Source organism: Molossus molossus, unplaced genomic scaffold (assembly GCF_014108415.1).
Source record: "Molossus molossus isolate mMolMol1 unplaced genomic scaffold, mMolMol1.p scaffold_m16_p_1, whole genome shotgun sequence".
NCBI classification, from domain to species: domain Eukaryota; kingdom Metazoa; phylum Chordata; class Mammalia; order Chiroptera; family Molossidae; genus Molossus; species Molossus molossus.
This window is the reverse complement of record NW_023425344.1, coordinates 251,896,556-251,908,278: the sequence shown is the minus strand read 5'-3', so window position 1 is coordinate 251,908,278 and position 11,723 is coordinate 251,896,556. Positions and strand designations below refer to the sequence as shown.

General features: G+C 61.7%; 1 protein-coding gene across 3 annotated transcripts; it reads left to right on the top strand.

Annotated features, from left to right (window-relative positions):
* Window positions 1-2,562: 2,562 nt before the first annotated feature.
* GPR132 (G protein-coupled receptor 132) lies at window positions 2,563-11,122 on the top strand. 3 transcript variants are annotated; one of them, XM_036244846.1, is made up of 3 exons: window positions 2,563-2,947; window positions 7,354-7,464; window positions 9,066-11,122. In XM_036244846.1, the coding sequence occupies exon 3, from the start codon at window positions 9,104-9,106 to the stop codon at window positions 10,202-10,204; it is 1,101 nt and encodes a 366-aa protein (XP_036100739.1). In that variant the 5' UTR covers window positions 2,563-2,947; window positions 7,354-7,464; window positions 9,066-9,103; the 3' UTR covers window positions 10,205-11,122. The 3 variants fall into 3 exon arrangements, with proteins under 3 accessions (XP_036100739.1, XP_036100749.1, XP_036100760.1); XM_036244856.1 differs by having other exon boundaries at window positions 2,563-2,966; XM_036244867.1 differs by lacking the exon at window positions 2,563-2,947 and adding an exon at window positions 3,603-3,705.
* The last annotated feature ends 601 nt before the right edge of the window (window positions 11,123-11,723 follow it).

Genomic DNA, 11,723 nt, shown 5'->3' with positions numbered 1-11,723 from the left:
AGAGGTTAACACTGAAAATTGTATGTTATGTAAACTTGACCACAACGAGAAGATCTATGAGTCCTGAATGATACTCAGAGAGAGAGAGTGCAAGTCCTAGGCTGTGGCCGGAGGACTCTGGTCCTGGGGACGGGGACCATTCCTTCCCCCCATCTGGTCCATGAGTAACTACGTGCCAGACGCCGCTGCTGCTTGGCCAGCAGCCGCACGGTGACGGCCGGAAGCCACAGCGCAGCTCCGGGCGGGCGACCAGGCGCCCCCGAGCCTCGCCACGGCCACTTGCATGTGCCGCAAGCTCCACAGAGAAACCAGCACCAGAGACACTTCCCTGAGCCTCGGGGCTTGAGGACCAACCCCCAGACTCAGAAACTGCCGTGAGAGGGACACCTGACACGACACCAGGAGGGCCCGCTGGCTCAGGGTGGTGCGCTGCTCCGGGGGAGGGGCCTTACAGCCTGGCGGTAGAGCGATGCCCAGACCCGGGGCTCTCCAGGGGGGAGCTGCGAGGGGCCAGGGCAGCTGGGGCATGAGACTCGGCAGAGGTGAGGGCGCCCAGGCCGGCAGGACGCACACAGGCTGGTTCTCGGGAGCTGAGCCCCAGGTCGGCCTCCGACACAGACACACGCTGTTTCCAGAAGTCACCATCGGAGAACGGCTGCATTTGCTGAAGGCAGTGGTGGTTCCGCTCTCCCGCTGTTCCCCACAGAACCTTTAGGCCCAGCGGAGGGTGGTCCCGTGGTCCCGGACACAGGCCAGGATGCCATGCCCACCTTTCTGCATCTCCTGAAATTGGCATCTGTGCATAGGTGACTGACTTGAGAGCTTGTTTGGAGGTTCTAGCAGGGGAGCGCAGCTACTCGTGTACCCTTGACCGAAAACCGGTCCTCTCCTTGGGGGGAAGGTCGTCCTCTTCGACCGAGCGTGCAGCTTCGGGAGGGACAAACATGGATCGGTTGAGGGAGGAGGGGGACACCCTCCTAGCCAGCCAGATCAGCCGAATCAACCCTGGCGATCAATGGGGTGACAGATGTCGCAGCCAGATCGCCCTCACATCCCATAGGTGACTGACTTGAAACGGCGGAGAGTTTTCCGATCGTGAACTGATGTCGACGGTGCAGACAGGATAAATGAGGACGCACTCCCCGGTTCATGGCACCTGCCCAGCGGAGGCTGTGGGCCACGGAAGCAAGGGGCCCTGCGGTGTTGTCACAGGAGGCTGCAGACCCCCTCCCCTGCCTGGAAGACACTCAGCCCTCAGGAGAAGCACCCAGACCCCTGGCCAGGTGGCTGAACTCCTGCTTCTCTCTACCCCTGACCCACAGGTGCCCCTTAGCCCTCTCTTCCCCCAAACCCTCGTCGCACACCCCTCCTGGCCTGGTCAGGAATTTGTGTATGGGCAATAGAGGTCCTGGGGGTGGGGTGGGTGCAGCTGCCACCCCAGTTCACCCCTAAGCTCTCGCCCCAGGCCCCACTGGGTCACCAAGGGGAGGACTTGGCTGACATACGGACAGTTGGATCAGTGCTCCCCCCCGTATCCCCCAGCTGGGGTGCAGGGAACCCCTGAGTGGGGGTACAGAAGGGGGCAGGTCCCAGCATAAAGTTAGATCTGCCGTGCCATCCCTAGGGATGCCTGGCTTGGCCAGCCTGACCTGGACACTGTTCCTGCTGAGGCCCAGCCTCCCTCGGACCCCGGGGCCCCTGGGGGCGGCTGCCGAGGGACAGTGGGTCCGCTCCGCTGTGCCCAGAGCCCCAGCCGCCCCCCCCCCCCCCCCGGTGCATTGGGAAGGGCTGACCTGAGCCTGAGCGGCTGGGAGGAGGGTGACACCCTTGGGCGGTGGCCCGTGGACACCGCAGCCCACTGGGCCGGCATTTCGGAAGGCTGAGCCCTCTGCTCAGATCGGCAGGTGCTCCAGGCCCAGCTTTCTAGGTTGGCAGGACAGTGCGGGGCGGGGAGCCGCCAGCTCCCCTGGCCCTGGCCGTGCAGGCGTACCACCTGCACCATCCTGCCACCGAGGCCCCAGAAACAGGTGGCCTGGCCCTGCCCCAGGGCGGAAGCAGCCAGGCCGAGCCAGGCCTCGGTGCTGGGCACTGGGGAGGGGCTACACTGCCCTCTGTCACCTGAAACCTGGACCCAGCCTGTGGCAGGCAGAGGGTGGCTAGGGGAGGCTGGGGGTCACCGACACCCCACAGAATTTTCGAGGAGACTGGGCCATGCGCTCAGATGCAGGTGTTCAGCCTCGGAGGAGGACGCTGTGTTCGGGGCCACCAGCAGAGGCACGGGTCAGGCTGGGATCATCCCTGGGGCATCAGAGGCAGAGCTAGGCACAGTCCCCGTTCCTCCAGCAGGACCCCGTGTGGACAGCGGGGCCTGCACCAGGGGTGGTGGGGTGGAGGGGGCAGCTGGACACTGGGCTTCAGGAGCCATTTTGGAGCCACTGCGTGGCCCTGGACGGCTGCCACTCCCTCCCAGCACCCATAGGTGTTCCCGAGAGGGTGGGGCTTCCTGGAGGCCGGCCCTGCGTGCGCCCACCCTGCCCTGCAGGCGCCAGATCAGGAGCCGGAGCCCACCTCTCGAGGGCCCCACCCTGTGGTCCTGCTGGTCTGTCTGTCTGGGGGGCGAGGCGGCGGCAGCTCCTTCCACCCAGCCCGGAGGAGCATCCCGCCTCGTCTCTGGCAGTTGTCAGAGAGGAAGTGGGTCTGGGCCCATTTCCTGTTGTGTGCCCCTGGGAGAGCGACAGGCCACAGTGCTGCTACCAGACGGCTGGCATCCCGATCTGGTTGGCCAGCCCCGGAGCCCCTGGGGTCCGGAGTTTCAGAGACAACGGGTTGTACCCACGTTGCTTCCTGAGAGCCCGCGGCCGGGCCGGCAGAGAGCGTGGCCGCCGGGACCGGCCTGAGAGAGCCCACGTGCTGGGGCGGAGGGGCACCCGGGGTGTCCGGCAGCAAGGTGATTTGTTGGCATAAAGGTGGGCTTGCTGGGGGCTCTTAGCCTGGAATCCTTCACCAGGGACCCTGGGGCACCAGTGCCCACAGGGCTATATCAGCAGGTGGGTTTGGGGTGTGGGGGTGACTCTTTGAGACAATCTCCTGCAAAGTTCTCCCCTGGCTGCTGGTCTAGGGCCAGAGTCGGGAGCTCGGGTACACCCTGCTGCCCCTCCTCATGCCTCTCAGGCCCTGGGGACCTTGGGGTGCCCTGTGCTTGTCGCTGATGCTCAGGGTGTTGGGAGGAGGCACAGCAGCCGGCTCCCTTTCTGCAGGGGCTGCCTGGGTAGGGGCTCGAGGAGAGTGGCCTCCGCCAGGGGACACCTCGGGGCAGGTGGGATAAGACCCGAAAGAGCAGAGCTCTGGGTGGGGCGCCGCTTCATTCGTGAGCAGGGAGATGCAAGTGTGTTTTTAAAATGCGTGTTAGAAATCTTTGAAAATGGGGAACAGAAAACGGGGCCCCACGTTGGCGGTGGCGAGGCAGAGGCCCGCCCTCCCTCTTCGCGGGCGACGTGTTGTCCGGGCTGGAAAGCTGGACGTGGGCAGAAGGACATCAGCTCCGCGTGGGCACGAGGGGAGGACGGGAAAGACCGGACGCCTTCGAAAGCAGTGAGTCAGGACAGGGCGGCAGCCCAGGAGAGTCTCACAGGCTGTGCCGGGTGGTGGCACCGCGGGCTGGACGCCCGGGGCCGCTGCTGGTGTGTCGCGTCTGAGAAGTTCGTGGTAAGGGCACACGTGTTTCAAAAGACCGCAGGGACGCGCTGCAGACAGGACACAGCGCCAAGGGCAGCGCGAGGGCCTCCTTACCCTGCTCCCCTCTGGAAATGGGCTGCGTGTCCCTGCGCTGAGCCCCCAGCGAAGCAGTGCGGGTGAGCAGGGGCGGTGGGAGCCTTGGGCAGAGGGGGTGGGCCTGGGAAGAGGTGGGGATGTTGAGGCCCAGGTGGAGCCCAGGGCCAGCGGGAGTGGGGACAGGGAGGTGGCTGGAGCCCAGGTGTGAAGGGGCTTCGGGCTGGCCCCACCCACCCACAGACTGCGGCTGTCACAGTTCCCAGTGCACATGCCCAGGCTGACGTGTCCTTTCCCCTGACCCGGGGCGGGGAGCAGACTCCCACTGAATCAGGGCCATCCCACGGGGGTCTGTCCGTCTGCCACCAAGATCCCCTCCGTGGGCCCCCGCGGGTGATGTTAGGAGACAGCGGGCCAGGGTGGCAGCGTGCTCTCTGGCGTGGGACCTTGTCCTCCCACTTAACATCCCACTGGAGAAGCCAGGAGAGGCCCCGGGCACGCGGGCTGGCAGGGTGGGGATGCCAAGAGGGGACAGTTCAGTGCCTGGGTCCCAGCTGCCGGTGCAGGAGAAAGCGAGGACCCTCTGAGGCTGGGCAGGTGGGAGGCGCAGGCCCCTCCGGAGCTTGCTCGTGTTGGGGGACAGGGAGAGACCCTCGGGGAGCATGGACCTGAGAAGAAGCAGAAAGCAGAGGGGTACAGCAGGAGCAGGAGGGTCCAGGCACGGGGTCACTATGTCAGGGAGTCCCTGGGATGAGAACTGAAGCCATGAGGACATCTCAGGGACAGGAAAGCTCTGAGGAGTGTGGCTGGGGAGTGGGCAGTGGGGCAGACGCCCCAGGCCACCACCCACAGTGAGGGGCAGGTGCTGGTGTTGGGGGTGCTGAGACCACGGCCCGCCTCGGGCTGCGCTGGCACCCGGCTGCCCCAGCCTGGGCCTCTGCTGGTTCCTGCCTGCTCCCTAACGTGTCCAGGCAGACTGTGGGGCCTGACAGTCAGGGACCTGGCCCGGGATCTGGACAGCAGAGCCCGGCATTGCACAGGCCGGGTGAGCAGCCCGCCCAGGAGCGGGGCCTGGACGTGGACAGCAGAGCCCGGCATTGCACAGGCCGGGTGAGCAGCCCGCCCAGGAGCGGGGCCTCACCCCGCTGTGCCCTCCGAGGGCAGGCTGTGACAGGGCGCCAAGGGAAGGGAGCATTTTGCAGAAGTGGTTTCTAGAGACTCCACCCTCCACCCCACCTCTCCTTGCTCCTACCTGCTTCAGGAAAAGGCAGATAGTCGGCCCTGGGTAAAGGCCTTAGCCTCCAGCCTTCAGAAGACTCCAGAGTTCAAGTGAAGGCAGCAGGTCCCAAGCCCCGCCCCCAGGAGCCCCGCCCCCTCCAGGAGCCCATTCCCAGGCAGCTCAGCCTGTCTGAGGAAGGAAACCAGGGGGTGGCTGGTGGTGCCACCATGCTTGGGGCCCAGAGTGTCTGGACTCCTGGGTGGGTAGCTCCTTCCCTGGGGGCCCGAGCCCACGCGGCCATTCTGCCCCCTCACTCCAGAATCAGCGGGGTCTCCGTTTTGGGGGGCTGTCTCTCTCGCTGGCCTATGGGTTCCATTGGGCCTCGGATCATGATCTCTTCAGAGGGCAGAGTCCGGCAGGTGGTCTTCGCCACAGCCCCCAGGGTGGCCCATGCCCCGACCTGCAGGGCCTTGACCTGAGATGGGGGTGGGGGGCAGTGCGGCAGGACTGACGAGCCCTGTGACCCTCCCGGCCGGTGGGGGGACATCAGTCTGCTAAGGTGTCACTTGGAGATGGCGTTTCTGAACTGTTTTCGCATCAGCATCTCACCTTTACATGCATTTCCAGGTCTTCCTTAGAATGTCCGGGTCTGGGCCCTGGCCGGTTTGGCTCCGCGGTTAAAGTGTCAGCCCGCACCTCGGTTGCAAAAATTCCTTGGGTGAGGATTACAAACAAAAAAGAATGTCCGAGTCTGGGATTTTCCATTTTTTGTTGTTGTTGTTCAGGTAGAGTGGGAGGGAGAGAGAGGAACAGAAAGAGAGAAACATCGATGTGAAGGGACACATCGAGTGGTTGCCACCCGCACAACCGACCAGGGCCGGGGACAAACTGCAACCGAGGTACGTGCCCTTAGCGGGAACCGAACCCGGGTCTCTCAGGACCGCAGGCCGACGCTCTAACCGCTGAGCCAAACCGGCCAGGGCTGAGTCTGGGATTTTCTGTGGTTTCAGGTAAACATCTCAGCTTCCTGTTCCCAACAGGTAGGATATGCTTGAGGAAGGGGGGCTGAGGCCAATCAGGAAGGTGGCCAGCAGGCCCGTGGGGGTGCTGGCACTAGGCAGCCGGACTGGGATTCGAGCCAGCGGTGAACTATCCTGGCCCAACCTCTGTGGCTTTGGCTGCACACTCTATGCTGCCCATAGAGCAGAGCAGGACACAGCGATCACCTGAGCATGTGTGCAGAGTGCTCCCTGTCCCCAGCCCCCAGTCCCCTCTAGCTGGTCAGCATGGAGCCTGTCTTGCGGGCACCTGTGGTTAGGGAAGGGAGCCAGGGGAAGGCTGAGGGGTCATGGATGCTCTCCTAGGGGTCTGGATTCCCTCCACAGGGGAATATGCCAGGACATTCTTTTTTTATCCTCACCTGAGAACATGTTTGCATTTATCTTCAGATGGAGAGGGAGGGAAAGAGGGAGGAAGAGAGAGAAACATCAATGTGAGAGAGACACATCGAGTGGTTGCCACCCAAACAACCCCACTGGGGCTGGGGACAAACTGCAACCGAGGTACGTGCCCTTAGCGGGAACCAAACCCGGGTCTCTCTGGTCCGCGGGCTGACGCTCTAACTGCTGAGCCAAACTGGCTAGGATGCTAGGACATTTCGGGTGACATGTGCTGTCATTTTCTTTTTTTCTTTCTTTATTTTTTATCCTTACCCAAGGACATTTCTCCATTTTTTTATTCAGATAGAGTGGGAGGGAGAGAGAGAGAGAGAGAAACATCGACGCGAAAGGGACACATCGCGTGGTTGCCACCCACACAACCCAACTAGGGCCGGGGACAAACTGCAACCGAGGTACGTGCCCTTAGCGGGAACCGAACCCGGGTCTCTCGGGACCGCAGGCCGACGCTCCAACCGCTGAGCCAAACAGGCCAGGGCTGGGCTGTCATTTTCTATACGTGTTGCCACATTGTATCAGTTCACAGTGCCATCAGCACAGTGAAAGCTGTCACTTCCTCATGCTCTCACCAGCACCAAAAACGGAAGTTTTCTTTTTGTCAACCTGAGAGGCACAAAAAGATGAGCGTTTTAAAAATCCTGTCCCCGTTTCTTTCGTTGTAAGCGGAACCTCTTTGTTTTACTTTCAGGAGCTACCTTTGTTTCTTCTGTGAATGGTCTGCTCACTGGCTTTGACACCTCCTGTTGTTGATTTGTTGGAGTTCTTTATATATTCAGGACACACTGTGGTATCCACAGAGTAAGCACAGGACTTGGCTCGGAACAGCTGCCGGCTCACCTCTTGTTCAGTGACTTTACTTGTGATGGAATCTGATTTCCCTAAAGCGATTTCAACCTACTTTTTCTCCAGGTCACTTGAAACTGTGAGGCACCTCCTCGGCAGGACTGACAAGACGTGATATGCACCGGAAAGCTCTGGTATAGCCACACCGACTGACACTGGAACCGGCAAACATACCAGGTGGGAGCCCCCGGCCTCCTCTGCCTTCAAAATTTAGGAGGAAGCCCGTGAGAATTCTTCCATAACACACTTTGTCTCAAAACAGTGATAATTACACTTAAAAAATGAGCATGCAGCCTTGGCCGGGTGGTTCAGTTGGTTGGAACATTGTCCCATACACCAAAAGGTTGTGGGTTCGATTCCTAGTCAGGGCACGTACCTAAATTGTGGGTTTTTTTTTTTTTTTTTAAATCCTCACCCGAGAATATTTTCTCCTTTTATTTTCAGACAGAGTAGGAGGGAGGGAGAGGGGGAGAGAGAGAGAGAAAGAAACATCGATATGAGAGAGACACATTGATTGGTTGCCTCCCACAGGACCCCAACCAGGGCGGGGAACCAAACCGCAAGCGATGTACATGCCCTTGACCGGAATCAAACCCACAACTCTTTGGTCTGTGGGCCGACGCTCTAACTGCTGAGCCAAACCAGCCAGGGCTAAGTAGTGGGTTTGGACACATACGGGAGGCAGCGGATCAATGTTTCTTTCTCAAATTGATGTTTCTCTCTCTCTCTCTCTTCCTCTCTCTCTAAAAATCAACAAAAGCATATCCTCAGGTAAGGATTTAAAAACAAGAGCATGCAAAAGGGCTTAAAGCTAACTCAGAAGCGACAAAGCCAGAGGCTCCACCAAGACATCCCCACAGCGCCCACTGCGTGTCCCTCTGGAGAACTAGAAAGACCAGGGCCAGGGCCAAGGGACAGTCGGAGGCTCTGGTGTCTGTTCAGGCCTCGCCTTGTGCCCATTTCCTGTGAGAGGCACAGTGTGGAGCCACAGGTGTCACGATGTCCCTCAGTCCCCTCTCAGGAAGACTCTTTGCCCAGGGGGTCGCCAAGGAGTGAGCGGGCAGCCTCTCGCCCGCACACCCAGGGCTGGTCACCAGATTGGGCAGAGAGAAGAGACTTGGCACGGGGAAGCGAAGACCGGAGACCGAGTGCCAGGCCGTGTGTGGCCCCACACAGGTGTTATGGGACTGAGCCACACTGACCCCAGGGGCCACTCGCGAGCGGGCGGTGTTGCTGGAGCAGTGGGTGGCAGGGAGGGGCCAGGTTGTTCCCAGGGAAGGGCGCTCAGGCCTGCATCTGGGTTTTGGGTTCCCTCTCGCTGCCCCTGGGGTGTGTGACTACGCCTCTGCAGTGGGGGTGACACAGTGAGCCGCAGGATGAAGGCGGTCGTGCGGGGGAGGGGCCAGGGCGGGGGTGAGCTCCAAGGAGGCCTTGCACAGCAGGGGCTGGGGGCTTAGGAGAGCCTTGCAGGGGGGCAGCTCAGGCAGCCAGGTGTCCTCTCCCTCACCTACCCCTAGACCCTGCAGAGCCTGTGCCTAGCAGAGGGCTCGGTCAGCAGGTAGAGAATAACTTTCTCTTCCATACAAACCACCCTCTTGCGCGGCACAGCCTGCCATCTCTGTCCTCGGTGCCGTCGGGCTGCAGACTGAGGGTCTTCGCGTTGCTCGGAGAACCCATTTGGAGATGAGCACTGGGTGTGTGTAGTCTGGCGCTACCGTGTTTCCTAGCGGCTCTGGAAGGTCTCTTCCACCCTTCCTCACGCTGTCTCTGCCCCGCAGGAAGCCCCGCCGCTCCAGCCAGCCTGGCCCCAGAGACGATGCCCCCCTGCGGGGCTGAGCCCCACTGCAACGTGTCGATAAAGACGCTGGAGGAAAGCAGGGTGTTCGTGGTGGCGGTGTACAGCGTCGTGTGCGCCCTGGGGCTGCCGGCCAACTGCCTGACGGCCTGGCTGACGCTGCTGCAGGCGCGGCAGGGCAGCGTGCTGGCTGTCTACCTGTTCTGCCTGGCGCTGTGTGAGCTGCTCTACGCCGGCACGCTGCCGCTGTGGGTCATCTACGTCCAGGGGCAGCACCGCTGGACCCTGGGGACGTGGGCCTGCAGGGCGACCGCCTACATCTTCTTCTGCAACCTCTACGTCAGCATCCTCTTCCTGTGCTGCATCTCCTGTGACCGCTTCGTGGCCGTGGTGTACGCGCTGGAGAGCCGTGGCCGCCGCCGCCGCAGGACCGCCGTCCTGGTCTCTGTGTCTGTCTTCCTGCTGGTCGGGCTGGCTCACTACCCGGTGTTTCAGATGGAGGAGAAGGGCACCTGCTTCGAGACAATGCCCATGGACGGCAAGCTCGCCCTGTACTACTACTTGCGGTTCGCCGTGGGGTTCGCCCTCCCGCTGTCCGTCATCGCCATCACCAATCACCGCATCTTCAGGACCATCAAGCTGAGCGAGGGCCTGAGCGCGGCCCAGAAGGCCAAGGTGAGGCACACAGCCATCGCGGTCGTGGTCATCTTCCTGGCCTGCTTTGCCCCCTACCACCTGGTGCTGCTCTTCAAAGCCACCGCCTTTACCTACTACAGAGGCGACTGTAAATCTTTGTGCAAATTCGAGGTCCGCCTGTACACGGTCTCTGTGGTCTTCCTGTGCCTGTCCACGGTGAACAGCGTGGCCGACCCCATCATCTACGTGCTGGCCACGGACCACTCGCGACAAGAAGTGTCCAGAATCCACAGGAAGTGGAAAACGTGGTTCACCAGCACGGAGGCCACTAAAGTCACATGTCTGAAGGACTCGGGGGAGATGCAGTTGCCCACGTTGCTTGCAAAGGGCTGCATGCTCCCCAGGCCTGGCCAGCCCCCCAGGTCACAGCCCAGCACGTGGGCCTCTCTGGGCGCCCTAGAGAGGCTGAGTGAGGAGTCCTATTGAGCCCAGTGTCCTGCAGGGCAGGCCGGCCAGCATGGGCGTCCAGGGCCAGCGGCGAGGCCTCTCCAGCCGCTCAGCCCACAGCCAGTGTCCATGGCACAGATTTCTCTTCCCTGGAGCCATGCCCTGCAGGAGCCTCTTCGCCTCAGGCTCCAGCCCCCCAGGCACTCCCGCTGGACCCCACCGGGCAGGTGGCAGCATGCCCAGGGTAAGGGCAACAGTACCAGGCGCAGAAGCCCAGGAGCGTGTGGCAGGCAGAAGGGCCTCCTCACCCACAGCTTGCTTGGCTATTAGCAAACAGCAGGGCTGCTGGCAGAGGCCACGTGCCTGCCTGGTGCTGCCGGCAGCCGGCACATGCCATGTCCGGGTAGGTGGCCAGGCAGCATCCACAGTGATGACTTTATTTCTGGGCTGTTCTGTGGGCACTGAGCGAATGACTGTGATGGTACATTGTGGGCTGTGCACACTGCACACCTGGGGGACGCCTGTGGGGTACACAGACCTGCGGGGCAGGGCCCAGCCCTGAGGGTCCTCGGCTGGGGCTGGCTCTGTGCTGAGCGGGTCTGACGCTGAAGGCTGCCGTGGCGCCCTCAGGGGAGCTGGGGCCGGGCGCCACCTGTCCTCTGTAGGGGCCCTGGGTGCTCATGTGGGCTGGAAGGCCCCTGGGCTGCCAGCATGGCCGAGAGATGGTTGGAGCCTTCACATTCAGGCCCCCTGGCTTCATTGTCAGAAGCTGGCCGAGGGCTGGGACAGGTCCATTCAGGAGCAAGCGTTGGCCCCCCGGCCTCCAGCCCCTCACGAAGGCACGGATGGAGCTCGGGGCCTAGCACGGGCTACTCTCTCACAGTGCTGGGGCAGAAAGCCCGCGGTTGAGGTGTTGCAGGGCTGGTTCCTTCTGGGGCTCGGGGAGCTGCGCAGGCCTCTCCCTGCTCTGGGGCTGCCGGCGCCGTGGCCGCGCCACGCCCAGCTCTGCCTCGGCCCTCACGTGGCTCCTCCTCTGTGCCTCTGTCTCCTAATAAATAATTTATTTATTTAAATTATATTTTCCAGGATGACATTTTTCAGCAAGATTATATGTTTCAAATGTACAGTTCTCAAAGTTGTCATCTGTGTACCCCAGTGTGTGTGCGCCCCCTGCCTCCCCCCAGTTAGTGGGGATCTTGTTTATCACGGTATTGCAGTCACTGACCACAAACCCTTGACCTTTTCACGGGTCTCACGTTGCTTACGGAACATTCTTACGCATGCTCATATCCTCTCCAGGTCCTGTCTCCCTCTGACATCTGTCTCCTCCCCATGGTGACCTGAGGTGGGGAGGAGGCAGCATGAGCTCCACTGCGAAGCTGGGAGGTCCCTACAGGGAGGTGGAAGCCGAGCAGAGCCTGAGAGCCCCCAGGTGGCCCCACCACCCTACACACCTGACTGTTCCCACAGGATGTCCCCGGGGGCTTCTGGGGACAGGACACCTGCATTTGTTCTCTGCCATGTCCCATCTCCCCGGACAAGACCCACACCTGAATAG

Excerpts from the sequence above, each read along its gene's own strand:
- GPR132 (XM_036244846.1), top strand. The coding sequence starts at position 9,104 with ATGCCCCCCTGCGGGGCTGAGCCCCACTGCAACGTGTCGATAAAGACG.